The 19,535-nt window shown below is 42.9% G+C and overlaps 1 protein-coding gene across 2 annotated transcripts in view; it reads right to left on the reverse strand.

The window, feature by feature from the left end:
• The window catches only part of ace2 (angiotensin I converting enzyme 2), a 209,307-nt gene that overhangs the window by 112,659 nt on the left and 77,113 nt on the right, over positions 1-19,535 (reverse strand). For both annotated transcript variants that reach the window (XM_059967697.1, XM_059967698.1), the window contains exons 9-11: positions 9,126-9,352; positions 4,997-5,141; positions 3,161-3,259 (exon numbers count right to left, since the gene is read on the reverse strand). In XM_059967697.1, coding sequence (XP_059823680.1) covers positions 3,161-3,259; positions 4,997-5,141; positions 9,126-9,352 — 471 coding nt within the window. The remainder of the gene's footprint in view (positions 1-3,160; positions 3,260-4,996; positions 5,142-9,125; positions 9,353-19,535) is intronic.

The raw sequence follows: 19,535 nt of genomic DNA on the forward strand, positions 1-19,535 counted from the left end.
TGGTTTCCACATCCTTCCTATAGTGAGGCAACCAAAACTGAATACAGTACTCCAAGTGGGGTCTGACCAGGGTCCTATATAGATGCAACATTACCTCTCGGCTCCTAAATTCAAACCCACGGTTGATGAAAGGCAATGCACCTTATGCTTTTTTAAGCACAGAGTCAACCCGCTCAGCAGCTTTGAGTGTCCTATGGACTTGGACCCCAAGATCCCTCTGATCCTCCACACTGCCAAGAGTCTTACCATATTAAGACTATTCTGCCAAATATTCTGCCATCATATTTGACCCAGCAAAATGAACCACCTCACACTTACCTGGGTTGAACTCCATCTGCCACTTCTCAGCTCAGTTTTGCATCCTATCAATGTCCCACTGTAACCTCTGACAGACATTCACACTATCCACAACACCTCCAACCTTTGTGTCATCAGGAAACTTACTAACCCATCCCTTCACTTCCTCATCCAGGTCATTTATAAAAATCACAAAGAGTAGGGGTCCCAGAACAGATCCCTGAGGCACACCACTGGTCACCGACCTCCAAGCAAATTATGACCTGTCTACAACCACTCTTTGCCTTCTGTGGGCAAGCCTGTTCTGGATCCACAAAGCAATGTCCCCTTGCATCCCATGCCTCCTTACTTTCTCAATAAACCTTGCGTGGAGTACCTTATCAAATGCCTTGTTGAAATCCATATACGCTGCTATTCACCTTCATCAACATCACCATGTGCCAACCCTTTAAGCTGCTCTAAGATCAATCTAACCATTCCTTTCCACATAGCAATCCATTTTTTCCAACCTTGTGCCTTTCTAAGAGTCCATTATACATCCCTGATGTTTCCACCTCTACCACCACCCCGGCAGCAGGTTCTGCACACCCACCACACTTCGTAAAAAAAACTTACATCTGACATCTCTGTGGTGAACTATGTGCCTGTCGGGACACACCCCCTGCTGACTGCTCCTGTGGCTCCTCCCACAGGCCCCTGTATAAAGGAGATCTGAGGCCTGACGCTCGGCCTCAGTCTCCAGGACGTTGTATGATAGACACTCACTCCTGATTCCTTCTTCCAGTCAATAAAAGCCGATATCTCGCCTTACGTCTCAGTGTGAGTTATTGATGGTGCATCAATCTCCCCTACATCTTTTCTTCAAACATCTTAAACTTATGCCCCCTCATTATTAGCCATTTCCTCACTGGGAAAGGTCTTTGGCTATCCACTCTATCCAAGCCTCTTATCTTCGGTGTATCTCTTTAAAGCCACGCTTCATCCTCCGCCCCTCCAAAGAGAAAAGCTATAGCTCACTTAACCTCTCCTTATATGACATTCTCTCTTGTCCATGCAGCATCCTGGCAACTCTCTCCTGCAACCTCTCTAAAGCTTTCATATCCTAAACATAATGAGGCGACCAGAACTGAACACAATCCTCAATGCATTACTGTACTCTAAGCAGAGTTTTATGGAGCTGCAGTATTGCCCAATGCACAACATAACAGTGTAGCTTTGTAGAGCTGTAACATTACCTGGCTGTTTTTGAACTCAATCCACACACAGCATACACCTCCTTGAGTACTTTCTCAACTTGCACTGCAAATTTGAGAGATCTATGGATGTGAACCCCGAGATCCCTCTGTTCCTTCACACTTACTTGTCATTTATAAAAATCACAAGGAGCAGAGGCCCCACAACAGATTCCAGTGCACCACCTCTAGTCACAGATGTCCAGGAAGAATATGCCACAGTCTGCCTTCTGTGGGCAAGTCAATTTTGAATCCATGCAGCCAAGTTTCCCTGGATCCCATGCTCCCTGACTTTCTGACTGAGCCTATCCTGGGAAACTGTGAATAAATGCCCTACTTACCTTAGAGTCATTTGAATAAATTTATAGAACACTACAACACAGAAACAGGCTCTTTGGCCCATCGAGTCTGTAACAAACAATTAATCTGCCTTGTCCCACTGACCTGCACCTGGACCATATCCCTCCATACCCCTCCCATCAATGTACCTATCCAAATTTCTCTTCAATTGAACCCACACCCATAACTTGTGATGGAAGCTCACTCCATATTCTGAGTGACGAAGTTCCCTCTTAAAAATTCACTCATGTTCCTCTAAAAAGTTCACCTTTCACCCTTAACACATGACCTTGAGTTCTAGACTCATTCAACCTCAGTGGAAAAAGCCTGCCTGCATTTACGCTATCTATACCCCTCATAAGTTTGTATACCTCTATCAAATCTTCCCTCAATTTTCTGTGCTCCAGAGAATAAACTCCTAACCTATTCAACTTTTCCTTATAACTCATGTCCTCAAGTCCTGGCAACATCCTTGTAAATTTTCTCTGTTGTCTTTAATCTTACTTACATTTTTCATGTGAGTAGGTGTCCAAAACTGGACAATTGGGCCTCACCAATGCCTGTTTTTAATCTATCTATCCACTTATTTGTTTGTTTGTTTACCTTGTGTCTGAGATACAGAACAGAGAAGGCCCTTTCAGTCCTCAGCAATCCCTGATTTAACCCTAGTCTAAACTCGGGATAATTTACAATGACCAGTAGCCTACCAAACAGTACATCTTTGGGCTGTGGGAAGAAACCGGAGTACCCAAAGGAAGTCCATGCAGTCACAGGGAGAACTTACAGGCAGCAGTGGGAATTGAACCCATGTTGCTGGTACTATAAAGTGTTGTGCTAACCATTGCACCACTGTGGCACGTCTTGTACAATTTCTAAGCAAGCATCCCAATTCCTGTACTCAGTACATTGATTGATGAGGACCAATATGTCAAAAGCTTTCTTTACAGACTGATCTATCGGTGACGCCATGTTCAAGGAATTATGGACCTGTATTGCCAGACCCCTCTCTAGTGCAGTCCTCAGTGCTCCACCACTCACCATGTAAGACGTGTCTCTAAGAATCCTCTCCAATAATTTGCCCACCACTGACAAAGACTCCCTGGATTGTCAGGATTACCCTATTGCCATTCCTAAACATAGGAAAAACATTAGCCACCCTCCAGTCCTGCAGCCCATTGAGGATGCATACATCATTTGACCAAAATCTTTTACAACTAATTCAAAGATTGAAGTGCTATTCAAGGCTCAGTCTGTGCCTGGTGCCTGGAAGAAGAGCAAGCAAACATATGTACCTTATGAAGGAGTAGTCATTGGCAACATGGAACAATGCAGCTGGATCACAGTAGGTCTCATCGTGGGGGAGGGGCTCAACAACACCAACAATCTCTCGTCTAAAGAAAGGTGAAAATAATTAATTTCTTCAGTGGAATGAAAGGCAGAGCTGTTCCAGAACAACATAGCACAGAAAGCCAGTTCACCTCCCCATACCCACAAAGGAGCTTTCCAATTAGCCCCACTATCTGGCCTTTTCCCTACAGCCCTGTCTACTTTAACAATTCTAGCATTTATTAAATTCTCTTTTGGACATTTTGTTTTGAAACTTCTCCCACACTCTTTCAAATATTATATTGAGAAGCTAATATTTTTATCTAGACTTTAATAGTATTTATAAAATATACTTCTCTTTGATTGCCTCCATCCTATTGTCAGCTATACTAGTATTATATTTCATATTTTTTGTAACTGCATCATAATTATATGTGCTTATTGTGTTGTGTGTTGTGTGCTGTGTATGCCTGTTCTGCACCTTGGCCCTGGAGGAATGCTTTTTCATTTGGCTATATTCATGTGTATGGTGCATTGGCAATTAAACCTGAACCAGGATATCAGGGTTCAACAGTCTGCTCAGGAAATTATACTTAATTCTTATTCTCACCATGTTTGAACAACTGTCTCTAGCCTCGGCCTTCTCTTCACTGCAGAAAACAATCACTCCATATGACCGTAACTGGACATAGCGCTCTAGCTGAGGATTACCCAATGCTACATAAGGCTTTAAAACAACCCATACATTTGCAGCCTCTACCTTTGTTCATAGATATGGGGAGCTGTGGCTTACAGGGTGGAAAATCGTGGCTTCAAGTTCCACTTCAAACATCTGAGTATAAAAACCTGAGCTGTCACTCTACTGCAATACATCCTTTAGACGAGAGCCTCATCCCATGGTCCTTCTCTGGATGTGAGCTGTTGTGTGCCAGTTGGTCAACATTAATCCCAGTCAAATGTGATAATGTGACTAAAATATTCACTGGTGGATCAATGTGGAACTTCCTGGCCATTGTTATATTGTTTGTGAATAACTTCATGGTTATCTCATATACTGACTAATTCCATAAACACTGTAGCTCAGTACTTGTGAAGTACTCTGTGAAAGTTTCACGCTGATATGAATGCTACTGTAAACTCATCTTACTTTTAAAGCCCCAACACTCATCTCTTTTGTTTTCAGAGGCTTTTTGATGTCCTGTTATCTTAAAGGCTGGTGTTCTGGTATATCAAGTAATTACACACCTTACTAGAACATTATAATTTATTGGTATGAGAAATGAATACAAAGGTAAATTGTGCTTCACACAAGTAGAGGCACTGTCATATAGCTCCAGTGACATATGTTCAATCTTCATCTGAAGTACTGTCTGTGAGGTGTTTGCATGTTCTCCCCGTGTCTACATGGAATTCTCAACAACATACGGATGAGAATCTTTAAGATGCCCATCAATCTTCAATTCAAACCTGAGGGCTGATGGGAATTCAGAGAGGATAACCTACAAAGAATATCAGTAGAGAAATAGAATTAATATGTGAGCTGGCATAGGTTCAGTGGGTCAAACGGCTTTCTTCTTTGTTATAAAGAGACATGGGACACTGGATGTTTCAATTATATGGAGTAATATCAGTGAGACCACATCTGCTGTACTGCCTACAGTGTAGGTCTCCTTACCTAAGGAAAGATATTAATGCATCTGAAGCATTCAAGAAGGGTCTAAAGACTGATGCTATTTCTTTCAACCAGCAAGTAAGAGGAATTCAGAAATCAGATTTAAATGTTGAATGGCACTAGAACTTACTTCATTTCCCAGAACTTTTTCATCCACTGATCTTTGGGTATTTCTCCTCTGAATATTTTCCATCTCCATTGCTCCAGCATGAAAGTGAAAGGCAAAGTGCCAACAATAGTCAGGGCTTGCTTCAGCAGGAAATTAATGTCAGTTTCTAGAGAAGAGACCACAGATTTCACAGCTGTTACTTTACAACTATGTTCTGATTAATATCATGGAAATTGTTCGTACTGTAGATAGTCTAATTTTTAAAAAGTTAAAAACATGAAGAGAATGAGTCATATAGGTGAATAAAATAGATAAGGTGAGAGGACTCAGTCTTTTTTCCAGGGTTGGGGAATCAAGAACTAAAGAACATTGGTTTAAGGTGAGAAATGAAGATTTAATAGCTACCTGAAGCCAACTCCAAATGAAGGCCTGTATAGGAATGGGCAGTCAGAAGAAATGGTTGAGGCAGATACATTAACAACATTTAAAATGAACTTGGCCAGGGTCCAGAGCAGCTTCTACCCCAGTGTTATAAGATGCTTGAATAGGCATCTTATATATTAAAATGGATTCTTGATCTTTCAATAAGAAGACAAAGAATCCTTAAACTGGGATCATCAGTTGTGGGAAGACCAGAAATAGAATGAATGCAGTTATCCTCTTTTTTTTCAGGAGCCTGATGGCTGAGGGGTGGTAACTGATCTTGAACCTGGTGGTGCAAGTCCTGAGGCTCTTGTACCTCCTGCCTGACGGCAACAGAGAAAGGAGAGCATGGCCTGGGTGGTGAGGTTCTTTGATGATGGATGCCACTTTTCTACGGCAACATTTCATGTAGATGTGCTCAATGGTTGGGAGGGCTTTACCTGTGATGTACAGGGCCAAATCCACTACCTTCAGCTCAAAGGCATTGGTGTTTCCATACCAGGCCATAATGCAGCCAGTCAACACACTTTCTGTAGAAGTTTGCCAAGGTTTTTGATGACATGCAGACTCCTGGGGAAGTAGAGGTGCTGTCGTGCTTTCTTTGCAATTATATTTATATGATGGGTCCAAGACAGGTCCTCAGAGATACTTACTGACCATCTCCGCCTCTGATCCTCCACTGGGTACTGGCTCAAGGACCTCTGGTTTCCCTCCCTTGGAGTCTGCAATCAGTTTATCGGTCTTATTGACACTGAGTAAGAGGTTGTTGCTACTACACCACTGAGCCAAGTGTTCAATCCCCTTTCTGTATGCTGATTCATTGCACCCTTTGATGCAGCCCACAGCAGTGGTGTCATCAGCAAACTTGTATATGGCATGGGAGCTATACTTAGCCACATAGTCACAGGTGTAAACAAGTTGAGCAGAGAGCTAACCACACAGCCCTGTGGAGCACCTGTGCTGCTGGAGATTGTGGAGGAGGTGTTTTTACCAATCCAAACTGACTGGAGTCGACAAGTAAGGAAAGCCAGGATCCAATTTCACAAGGTCTTGGAATTTACTGATTAGCTTTGAGGGGAAAATGGTATTAAATGCTGAGATGTAATTGATAAAGAACAACTTTGCTGCCCAGAGGTTCCAGGGTTTAGTGAAGAGCCAATGAAATGGCACCTGCTATGGACATGCTCCTTCAGTAGGTAAGTTGGAGCAGATCCAGTCACCACTCAAACAGGTGTTAATCACTTGCCTGGGGAGATCTCTTCATGGCAAAGTGACTGAAGTCACATTGGTGACAAGGTCAAGTGTCATAGAAATATATGGGGATGGAAAATGTAAATGTCTCTTTGTCTCCCTCAGAAATATTGAAGCCATTTCTTTTGGCCAACACTGATTTGGGTACTTTGACTAATTCAGGGAAACGGTGTGGGATATTTCTGTTCCGTCAGGCCATGTTTAACTTTTGCCCACTAACAGTATCCTCTTAACATCAACTGGACAGATTGTCCTTCAGGATGGAAATGATTTATGAGAATATTATCAGGATTTGAAAATTTGTCCTGTAGGGAGAGGCTGGGCACACGAAGGACTTTATTCCTTGGAGTTTAGGACACTGAGGGATGATATTATGGAGGTGTATAAAATCTGCGAGGGGCGGCATTGATAGAGCGAGGCAGGGAAAGGCAATCAGAAACTAAAGGCCAGGGTTTTAAGGTAAGGGGATCAAGATTTAAAAGGGACCTGAGGGGCATCCTTTTCAGTCAGTGGTTAATCTGCTTATATAAAGAATTACCAAATTGATGCAAGTAACATTATAAAACTTAAAAGACATTTGGACGGGCACGTGGATAGGAAAGGTTGTGAGGTATGTAGGTCAAAAACAAGCCAGCTTTCATGGACCAGCTTTCATGGCTGTGTAGAGCCAGAGAGCCTGTATGACTCTATTGAAGGAAACAATGTTAAAAGGTGAAATGACTCCATCAAAACAAAGGAATTCTCAGTTAAGTCCTTCTGGTATTTTAGTTTTGGGTATATAATCGGTGTTATTAAATCAAATGTCTGATTTTCATTCTCATTGTCTGCAGTGAGAAATCTGGTTGAATATATGCTGACCATTTTAATAATAAGCCAACATCTACACCTCTATTTTGGGTCAACTGCTAGAGTGGGAGTGAGTCAGTTACACTGACCTCATTATCTTGCTTGGGAATAATAAGACCAGAAGGAGACATGGAAGCAGAGTTAATCCAGTCAGCCCATTTTTCCCCACCATTCCATCATGGCTGATATATTTTTCCTCTCAACTCCATTCTCCTGCTTTCTCCTCATAACCTTAGCACCCTTACTAATCAAAAACTTGTCAACCTCCTCTTTAAATTTAGCCAAAGACTTGGCCTCTAGAGTCAATTACCAGTGAATTCCACAGATTTACCACCCTCTGGCTAAAGAAATTCCTCCTTGACTCCTTATCTCCTTATCTTATGTCCTCCTAATGTGTGGCTGTGCCCTCTGGTCCTCTACTCTCCCACTGTTGGATACATTTTCTTCACCTCCACTCTCTCTAGGCCTTACAATATTTGGTAGGTTTTGATTAAATCCACTAAATCCAATAAATCTATTGTTCTTAAGTCCAGTGTACAGGCCCAGAACATCAAATGCTCCTCATATCTTAAGCCTTTCATTCCCGGAATCATCCTCTGAACACTCTCCAATGCAAGTACATCTTCCTTAGATAAGGGTTTAAAACTGTTCACAATACTCTGCATATGAAATAACCAATGCCTTATGAAGCTTCAGCATTTTCATCAGTGGCAAGAATGGGAATGCAAATAGGAATGGGAATGGGAATGGGAAGAGTTTATATTGATATTAACTCCAGTTTAAGGAGTTAGCCATTGAAGTCAGAGATGAGGAAGAATTTCTTCATTCTTCAAGGAATGAACATTTGACATTCTTTGTCTAAGTAAGCTTTTGAGGCTCAGTCTCTGAGTATTTTCTGGAATTAGTGACTCAAGTTCAGTAGATTGTTGAGTATTATATAAATCAGAGGATGTGGACTGGGTGTAGGAAAGATTTGAATAAGACATATACAACATTTTTGAACAGCAGTGGAAAAAACAGCAAAATGATTCTCAACATGTATCAATAAGAATTTCTCAGTCAGAAGGTTGATCCAAGTTAGACATTCCATTGTCAGCTTTGTCAGATAATATGCCTGCTCAAAGCACTGACAAAAGGGAACTACATGAATTGCCCTGATTTCCATCAGGCAGAAGATACAAAAGCTTGAGAACAAGTACCACCAGGCTGAAGGACAACTTCTATTTTGCTGTTATCAGACTCATGAGTAAACAAGCCAAAGCAGAACGCTTATTGTCTCAGTCAACCTCATCATGGTCCTTATACCTTATTTGTCTTCCTGCGCTGTATTTTCTCTAATCTAAGACTATATTTTAAACATACTGTTTTTCTTTTGTACTACTGCAATGTACTTACGTATGGAATAGCATGCAAACAAAAGCTTTTCACACTCTCTGACAATAATAAATGTCATTATCATTTGCAACCCAGCAATATTCTTAGAGCTGGTTAAAAGGTTGGTAAAACATTGTGGGCCGAAGGGCCTGTAGTGTGCTGAAGTGTTCTATGTTCTAATGTTCATTTCGAATATAAAATTACCAAGACTAGAATTCAACATCTGGATATAACTTTATGAAGAGCTGGTACTTACCTTTATTTTCAATAAAAGAGTCCTGAAGAAGGTGTAGAGATTTCAAGTGCTTTGGGGTGGCTGCAGAGAGTGACATGATCTCACCAACAGCCTCATGGAAGCCCTCATTGGCTCCATTTCGGAATAAGTATGTTTGGTTCGCATACTCCATGTCATATTGAATATGTCCCATTTCATGGTGGACAGTTAGGAAGTCTTCCATGTTAACTTTAGTGCACATTTTAATCCTGGATTTAAAACAAGGTTATGTATTTAGAATTCAGGCTTACATTCCTCTCTCCATTTCCTTTCATAATGGGACAATTCCTATTTGAGTCCACTGTTGGGCTCCAGCTTTTATACACTTGCCCTTGCCCTTCAAACAGTTAATAAGCTCATTTTTGACAGAAAGAGTTTATAATAGAAATCAGAAGCAAAAAATTGAGGATGCTGGAAATCAGAGAGAAAAACAAAAAATGATAGAACTACTCAGCATTCAAACAGCGTGTGTAGAAAGAGAGAAATAGGGTTAATATTGGTTTATTTTGTGCTCTTCTCTATTATTTGATGTTTTATGATGAGGTGAGTAGAAATAGAACCATGGGTATGTGGTTCGACATGGTGACAGGCACTGAAGTTCGCCGTGGTACTTTTGAACCTCCTATGACCTTGTATCACAATATCTCCTTAATCTCTAGGATTAGGCAGCATCTGTCATTAAGGACCAGGACACACTGCCATCAGAGAGTAGGTACAGGAGCCTGAAGCCACACACTCAATGCTTCGCTTCGGGAACATCTTTTCCTCCTCTGCCATCAGATTTCTGAACTGGCAATCAACCCATATTCACTACCTCACTGTTTCATTTTGCTCTCTTTTTCTACTACTTATTTAATTTATTATATGTATTGTTATGATCCCAGCCCCCTCCTTTGTGAGAATCGCAAGAGCACTAGTTGAGGGGGGGGGGTCAGTAGACCCAGGAAGCGGGAGAGAGAGAGACATGCCGAATACCGCGTTCCACTGGGATGCAAAATAAGGCGACATTGACTATTGTCTCATGGAGACCCCGTGTAAAGCCCTCGGGCAAAGCGGGCTGGTTGAGAGAGAGAGATTGCATCATCCCAACCTGATTGACACCTGCGACCCCGTGAGGAAGTATAAAGGAGGGTCAAGGGGGAACAACCCCTTCAGATGCACCAAGAAGACACGATTAGCGATCCCGTCGTAGCGGGAAGCCATTTTGAAGGAAGCCACGTGCGTTAGATTCCGGGCCTGGAGTCTGTGGCTGGAATCACAGAAAACCACTTTTAACTAACAACGGGGAAGCCCGCTCCCCTGATTCAACGGATTTGCTTCATAACGACCCAGGCAAGTTTTCCTTTTCTCACCAATCTCTCTCTCTCTCTCCAACACGTGAAACCCAGCAGTTCCCAAAAGGCTGAAGCCTGCAGACTTCTGAGTGACTTTTATATTTCCAGCGGACAATATATTATCCCCTAGACAAACGTTAGAACAATTTCTTAATGATGATTATTACTATACCCACACTTTAGATTGAGTATTGATGACGTATATTATCTGAATGTTTGTATTAACCTTACTTTTGTGCCCCTTTATAAATAAAAAACGTTTGAAAGTAGTGCCATCAGACTTCAACAGACCTCTCTATCTTTGCTGGTAAGTGATCCAGTTACGGGATACGTAACAAATTGGGGGCTCGTCCGGGATTTGACACCAAATTGGGAGGCCAGTGAATCGGGCTTGTAAGTCCTAACTTGAATCTGGTTAAACAGGTAGCCAGATGGGAAACCAGCAAAGATGGACGTGGGTGAATTTATGAAAAACCCAACTGTGGGGGCGCTAGAGGCGGCCACCAAATCAGATTTGTTAAATTTGGGGAAGGGGTTGAACCTCGCAGAAGTGACATCATCCATGAAAAAGCGGGAGGTGCGAAGGGCCATAACTCAGTATTACATTGGGAAGAATGTGTTTGAAGCTGAGGTATTGGAAGATATCCCTGAAAAGGTACCAACAAGTGGGACGGCTCAGTTAGAGGTGGAGAAATTAAGGTTGGGACATGAAATTAAGGTAAAAGAGCTGGAAGCAGCTGAGAGAGAGAAGGAAAGGGCTGAGAGAGAGAAAGAAAGGGCAGACAAAGAAAAGGAGCAGGCATTCCACCTAAAGGAGCTAGAGGTGAAATGGGACCATGAGCTCCAACTAAAGGGGTTAGAGGCGAAAAAGGAGCAGGACCAAGCTGAGAGGCAAAGACAGCATGAAATTCAGCTAAAAGAGCTAGAAGCAGCCGAGAAAGAGAAGGAACGAGCGGAAAAGCAAAGAGAGTATGAGGAGAAAGAGAAACAGAGGAAACATGACTTAGAGATGCAGAAGTTAAGGCACGAGCGAAGAGATCAAGGGTCAGACCAAGAGGAGCGGTTTGATGTTAGTCGGGCATTGAGGTTGGTCCCTCCGTTTGAGGAGACGGATGTTGATAGTTATTTCTTGCTTTTTGAAAATGTGGCAGTGAATCAGCAGTGGCCCAAAGCACAGTGGGTGGCGTTGTTACAAAGTGTGTTATGAGGGAAAGCACAGCGGGCATATGCAGCGTTGTCCACCGAAGGGGAAGGGAATTATGACCAAGTAAAGGAGGCCATTCTCCAGGGTTACGAGCTAGTACCTGAAGCCTATAGACAAAAGTTCAGAAATTTAAGGAAAGGGTGGAATCAAACGTATACCAAGCTAGCCTATGAGAAGGGTGTGTTCTTGGATCGTTGGTGCACCACAGAAAAGGTGGATGAGGATTATGGGCATCTCAGGGAATTACTTTTGATTGAGGAATTTAAAGGTTGTGTTCCGGAAGAGATCCGGATGTATTTGAATGAGAGGCCAAATAAGTCCATCTCAGAATTTGCTAGGTTCGCAGATGAATATGCCCTAACCCACAAGGCAAAGTTTTCCTCGACAAGAAGTTACCCGAGAGACCGTGGGAATGATCGAGAAAGTTCACCGAGTGATGCAGAGGTCCCACCGGGAGCTAGTGGTAAGGGAGAGGGGGAAAGGCCAGGCGGCCAGAGATTTCCGGGCTTGACCTGTTTTAATTGTGGGAAGAGCGGGCATGTTGCGTCTCGGTGCTTTGCTCTGAGAAAGGAGCCAGAAAAAGGGAAAGCAGCAATCCCTATTGGGTGTGCAGTGGTAATCAGAAAATCGACAAGAGAGCCCCGGGTAGACAGAGTACGAGAAGGATCAGAGACTTGTCTGTCCCATGGAACCGTGTCCGTGAAGGAGGGAGACCCCCCCAATTCCCATGCGAATCCGGAGAGACACAGGGGCGGAGCTATCGTTGATCAGCAGAAAGGTACTAGATTTTGGTTGGAAAAGGGGAATGGTTGCGGTGCAGGGAATAAATAAAAGGATAGAAATGGTGTCCTTATATAATGTAATTATGGATTGTGAGCTGGTGTATGGATCAGTTGAAATAGGGGTGCCATCAGAATTCCCGAGAACTGACGTGGACATCCTTCTTGGGAACGATTTAGCAGGGGGTAAGGTTTGGTCAGCCATGACGATGTCCCATCGACCGGTGCGTGTTGAGGCCCCGCCCCTAGCATCCAAAGGCTATCTCGCATGTGCGGTCACTCGCAGCCTGTCGAGAGAGGCAGCTGAGAACGAGAGCAGTTTAAATCTGGCCAGTTTTGATTTGGTCAAGACGTCTTTACTGACCCTGTGCCATGAGGGTTTAGAGGGTGGTAAAATGAAGAGTAGTAAAGTGAAAGGGGGTAAGGGAGAGGAGATAGATCTGCCCTTAGCGAAGAGAAAGGTCCTAGAGGTAGGAAATAAAGATGAGAAACAGATAAAGCTGTTAAAAGGTCCAGAGTTGGACATGGATGATCTGTCTGGTTTGGCAGAATTGTTTGAAGAAGTTGAGAGTTATAAAGGTGTTCTCGATAGTGAGATGAGGGTAGTCCTAGATGAAAAGGGTACCCTTGCCTTGAGGAAGTCTGCTGAAAAGGCCGAGGAGGTTGTTTCAGCTCGCAGGGTTGCGCCTTCCCCGGGTGGGAGCTGCCCAGAGAGTAACTGGGAGGATCGGGGGAAGTTAGAATTTGAAAAAGGTATGGGTGTTGAAAGCCTGGAAGAGGCCAATGTCCCCTTTGAGTGTGTCCGAGATGGGGATGCACGAGGTGCTGAACCTGGTAACGGAGCTCAGAAGAAGTCTGAGGTATCTGATCCAGTGGAACGGGGCGGCCGTCCTTGTGGGTCAGATGGACTTGGTTCAGTGGAAAAAGGGTTAACCTTGGTAACCGGGGTGAAGTGTGAGTTCCCCGGTGTTTGTACTCGAAGGTGGGTTCAAAGTTAATGCAGAATTTAAGAATGGGGGGATGAGGATCATTATTGAAGGAAACAGAAAGTCTGTAGTTCCCAAATCGAATGAAGAAATCTTAAACCTGGCAGATCGCTCAGAGTGAGCCGGGAGATAGCGGGGCCCCCCACTCTATTGTTATGCCAGGATGGGGTGTGAAGAGGCCGCATTCGAAATGCTACTTGAACGAAGAGTTCGAATTAAAAACCAATAGCCTGAAGGGTCCTGACTAAAGGGCTAGCCACCTGGGAAAAATTAAAGAATTGGGTGGAAATGGTCTAAGTTTGGGGCATGGTGTTGATAAAATAACCCCGGTGAACAAGGCGGGCAGGAGTTCACCACGCCAAATTACTCAAGTTCCCCACGGGGGGACTCGCCAGAAAAGAGGCGACGGTTAATGGGGATGCCATTTTTAAACAGCAAAGCAGGTTGTACGGGTTTGCGCCAAAGCCTGTGAATAATAAAGACAGCCCCTTTGGAGACCTGCCGGTTAAGTAAAATGACCGAAACGATTAGTATTCGCATAAACTTTTGTAGGTGCACCTAAGCTAAGATCACACCTCCTTAGTTTTGTTGCTGAAGGAAAGAAAAAAAAAATAAGTGGTTATTGAATTGAAGTCTGATGCTACAAGACTTTAGTATGGTACGCGATGTTAAGATATTAAAGAAAGGGACACGGTAATTGTTAACTGTTTAGATACTGACTTGAATGTATAACGGTAGTACTCTGTGAAAAGAAAAGCTTGTGTATTGTGTTAGATTCAAAAATCCTGTAAGACTCTGTACCACTCCGTTTTAACCGCTGGTAAAAACGTTTTTTTAAGAGGGGAGGTGTTATGATCCCAGCCCCCTCCTTTGTGAGAATCGCAAGAGCACTAGTTGAGGGGGGGTCAGTAGTCCCAGGAAGTGGGAGAGAGAGAGACGTGCTGAATACCGCGTTCCACCGGGATGCAAAATAAGGCGACATTGACTATTGTCAATTGTCTTATTGAGAATAAGAGGTCAGTTATTTAAAACAGGGTTGAGGAAAAACTTCCTCTCCCAGAGAGTTGTGGAGGTGTGGAATGCACTGCCTCGGAAGACGGTGGAGGCCAATTCTCTGGATGCTTTCAAGAAGGAGCTAGATAGATATCTGATGGATAGGGGAATCAAGGGATATGGGGACAAGGCAGGGACTGGGTATTGATAGTGAATGATCAGCCATGATCTCAGAATGGCGGTGCAGACTCAAGGGGCCGAATGGTCTACTTCTGCACCTATTGTCTATTGTCTCATGGAGACCACGTGTAAAGCCCTCGGGCAAAGTGGGCTGGTTGAGAGAGAGATTGCATCATCCCAACCTGATTGACACCTGCGATCCCGTGAGGAAGTATAAAGGAGGGTCTGGGGGGGGGACAACCCCTTCAGACGCACCAAGAAGACACGATTAGTGATCCCGTCGTAGCGGGAAGCCATTTTGAAGGAAGCCGCATGCGTTAGATTCCGGGCCTGGAGTCTGTGGCTGGAATCACGGAAAACCGCTTTTAACTAACAACAGGGGAGCCCGCTCCCCTGATTCATTGGATTTGCTTCATAAAGACCCGGGGAAGTTTTCCTTTTCTCACCAATCTCTCTCTCTCTCTCCAACACGTGAAACCCAGCGGTTCCCAAAAGGCTGAAGCCTGCAGACTTGTGAGTGACTTTTATATTTCCAGCGGACAATATATTATCCCCTAGACAAACGATAGAATGATTTCTTAATGATGATTATTACTATACCCACACTTTAGATTGAGTATTGACAACGTATATTATCTGAATGTTTGTATTAACCTTACTTTTGTGCCACTTTATAAATAAAAAAACGTTTGAAAATAGTGCCATCAGACTTCAATGGACCTCTCTATCTTTGCTGGTAAGTGATCCAGTTACGGGATATGTAACAGTATATATATTTTATATTTTTTACTGTAATTTATGGGTTTTTATTATGTATTGCACAATACTACTGCCACAAAACAACAAATTTCATGCCAGTGATATTCATCCTGATCTGATTACAAGCCTTTAAGATCTGACTTCCTCCCTTTCTATCCTCCTGGCTGTGTTATTACAGTATGTGCACTTAATGAAGAACTTCAATCCCCAGTAGGCAATGCAAGTGGTTCACTCGGAACCAGAAGCTACAATGGTGACCAGGCGTGCATGTGCAGTAGGTTCAGTAGTAAAATGTTCCAATGTAAACCCACGCCAAGTTTGACTTTACTAAGAACAAACATAACATGGAGTCAGGAGACAGCATGAGGTCTAAACATAGAGAGTAAATGAATACCATGCGTGACTGAGAAAGGGAGTGTGAGTACAAAGGTGTGAGCAGCAATTGATGGAAAGCAGCTGGCTAGTGTGAAGAGAGAGGGCATTGTTCTCAAATTTCAGCAAGAGAGATTCAGGTCTTTCAGGTGAAAGGCTGAGAGTTCCCATCGTGGATAATCTAAGTCCTCCTGCACCTATGCAATTTATCGGAATTCTAGCCGATAACTAGAAACACTTCAAAACGCAATTCAGCTTATACTTGGGGTCTAGCGAAGTGGTGGGGACTGATGAAAAACTGAAAGCATCAATTTTTCTGCATGTAATTGGTGGCGTTGTTTGGAACATCTACAACAACTTTCAAATTGATGAGAGAGCTTTTACGTTGGACACTGATGACAAAATTCAAGGAGTATTTTGTCCCAAGTAAAAACATCACGTTTGAGAGATATAAGTTATTTTCTGTGACCAAAAATGAAGTGTTAGCCTTGACCAATACTTAGCTGAGCTTCACTCATTTTGAGGAGCTCCTGTGAGTTTGGAGATTTGAGAAACTCACTAGTTAGAGACAGAATAGTTTGGGAAATTCCAGATAATAGACTCAAAGAAAGACTGTTGCATGAAAAAGACTGGACACTGGAAAAGGGCTGTGAATTAGTCAGCCCCATCATGGGTACTAGCCTCTGTAGTATCCAAGACACTTTCAAGGAGTGGTGCCTCAGAAAGGCGGCATCTATCGTTAAGAACACCCACCACCCAGGAATGCCCTCTTCTCATTGTTACCAATAGGTAGGAGGTACAGAAGCCTGAAGGCACACACTCACCATTTTAGGAACATCTACACTAGAGAGAATGTTACGGTAAAAGGGGGCTGTATGTTTATATAGAAAAAGAATTTCAGGATGTATATTGTATGCATTTTACTTACATCAAATATACCTATTGAAACCTATTCAGCTTCTTCCTCTCTGCCATCCAATTTCTAAACTGAACCCACGAACACTACCTCATTACTTTTTTATTTCTGATCTTGCACTGCTTATTTTAATTTAACTATTTAAGATACATACTTACTGCAATTCAGTTTTATTTTCTATATAACACTGAACTACTGCCACAAAGTTAAGAAATTTCATGACGTGCTGGTGATATTAAATCTGATTCTGATTTTGATTCTGAATATGCATAGGGCAGCAAAGACCAGACAAGCACAAGCTAAGGAGCTACAAAGGTCAGACACAACCGTGCATGCTGTGAAAACAGAGAAGAAATGCACAAGATGTTTCCCAGAGCAACAGTAAAGCAAAAAGGGAGGATCAAACAGAAAATGCAGCAAATGCAGAGGTAGTCATATTCCAAAAATGTGTCCTGCATATGGAAAGTCCTGCAATAATTGTGGAAAGAAGAATTGCTTTGCAAAGTGCTGCAGAGCAGGGGCTCCAAAGAGAAAGGTGTACATGGTTAATAAAGAAATAGAAGCAGTCTTTGTGGATTTTCTACAGACTGTTGGTGCTGGTAAAACAGAATGGGATGTTCCAGTGACTGTGAATGAGACAGTAATTCCATTCGATCTTGACACCAGAACCCAGGTGAATCTGTTATCAATGGATGATCACAAGGCTTTCACATTAAAGAGCAAAATTTATACAGTGAAGTTAAAAGTGTATTGGCTATACTGGACAGGACATGCCTTGTGCTCTATAGTGACCATCAAGCACAAGGGGCAGTACCTAAAGTCACAGCTACTGATTGCAGAAAACAGAGTATAACAAATATTAAGTCTGCCCGCATGTGAAAAGCTCAACCTGGTGAAAAGAGTTTTCATAGTGGCTTCACGGACCAAAGATGACCACATTAAAAAGTATTCAGATGTCTTTGAGGGGCTCGGATGATCGCCTGCTGTACACAAAATTCAGTAGATGAGACTGTTGCTCCTGTCATCCATGCATACAGGAAAGTTCAGTTTCTGCTTAGAAACGAACTCAAACAAGAACTAGCATGCATAGGACAGATGAATGCCATTCAGAAGATTGAAGAACCAATAGATTGGGTGAGCTCACAGGTCATTGTGCAAAAGAAAAATGGAGCATTGTGTATATGTCTAGTCCCAAGAGATCTCAATAAAGCCACCAGGTGAGAGAGCTTTTAATTTTTCTAACACAGGAGGAGATCATGTCCTGGTTTTCAGGTGCCAAGTGATTTAGCAAGCTCCATGCATCATCTGGGTTTTGGCAGATGAAGCTTGATGAGGCAAGTTAGAGACTGTGTATTCTTAACACCACAGGGCAGATATCACTTTTTTTTGGCCACCATATGGGATTCTGTCTGCATCTGAAGTCTACAATAAAATTATCTGCATGGTTTTTGAGGGCATACCTGGTGCTGAGACCATACACAACTGAGACAAGTGCTTGACATGACACAGAATGTTAATTTGAAATTAAATAAAGAGAAATATGAGTTTGGTGTTAAGACACTGACTTTCATCGGAGATGTTGCTTCTTAAGAGGGAGTGAAGCCTGTCCCAAGCAAGATGGCAGCCATTGAAAACATGGAGAAGCCCCAGAACAAAGAGGAAGTGAGGCATTCCTTGGGGATGGTGATTTACCTGGCTAAGTTCATCCCTCAAATGTGAATTGTGTCAGCACCACTTAGGTAACTCCTTGAGCAGCGTAATGAGTGGATTTAGTCTCACGTGTTTCCAGATGCTGAAAGGAGTCATAACTGAAGAGGCCATGCTGGATTTTTATGGTGAAAATGCATACCAGGATCTTGGCTGATGTGTCCCAGATCTCCTTGAAGCTGTACTACTGCAGCAGCATGATGACACATGGCAAACTGTGGTTGATGCATTGGGGCTTTAACAAGTGTGGAAGACAAATATGCACAAATCGAGAAAGAGCTTCTTGCTCTTACATATACATGCAAAAGGTTCATTGGTACATCTATGGACAAGCTTGTGAGGTGGAGGCCGACCATTTAGTACTGGCCTCAATTATGTCGAAACCACTGAATGATTGTCCCAAGAGGATACAGCGCATGTTGATAAGGCTGCAGAAATATAATGTTAAGAGGATCTACACGCTGGGAAAATATATGCTTGCTGTTCATATGCTGTCTCAAGCAGTCAACAAGAAAGAAAAGAGTGACCCAGAGGTTAATGCCTTTGTTGACATTATTGTCGCCTCCCTTCCAGTATCTCCTGAGAGAACAGAGCAGATTAGGAAAGCAGCAGGATCAGATGAGGCAATGAAATTACTCAAAGATACAATATGGAAAGGATGGCCAGTAGGTAAGTATGTGTATTCAGGATTATTGGGCATGCAGAGCTGGTCTGTCAGTAGAGAAGGGTATGGTCTTCAAAAGGAACAGCTTTGTGATTCCAGAGTCGCTGGACAAGGAATTGTTCTAGAAGATACATGAAAGGCAGCTTTGTGAGGAAAAATGTAAAACTAGAGCTCAGGAAGAGATATACTGGCCAAGGAAGAACCAAGAAATTTGCCAGATCACTGCTTTGTGTGAAATGTGCCTTACCTGCAGATCAAAGCAACAAGCAGAACCACTTTCACCACACCCTGTACTGGACAGGCCATAGTTCAAAGTTGGACTGAATCTGATTGATTGTAATGGGAAGAGTCATATTGTTGTAACAGACTACTTTTCCAATTACACAGAGGTTGCTACACTGCAATGATATCATCACCTTCCTGAAAACTGTGTTTGCGGGGCATGGAGTTCCATGTGAAGTGGTATCAGACAATGGTCCACAATTTTCCAGCTGTGGA

Source organism: Hypanus sabinus, chromosome 4 (genome assembly GCF_030144855.1).
Source record: "Hypanus sabinus isolate sHypSab1 chromosome 4, sHypSab1.hap1, whole genome shotgun sequence".
NCBI classification, from domain to species: Eukaryota; Metazoa; Chordata; class Chondrichthyes; order Myliobatiformes; family Dasyatidae; genus Hypanus; species Hypanus sabinus.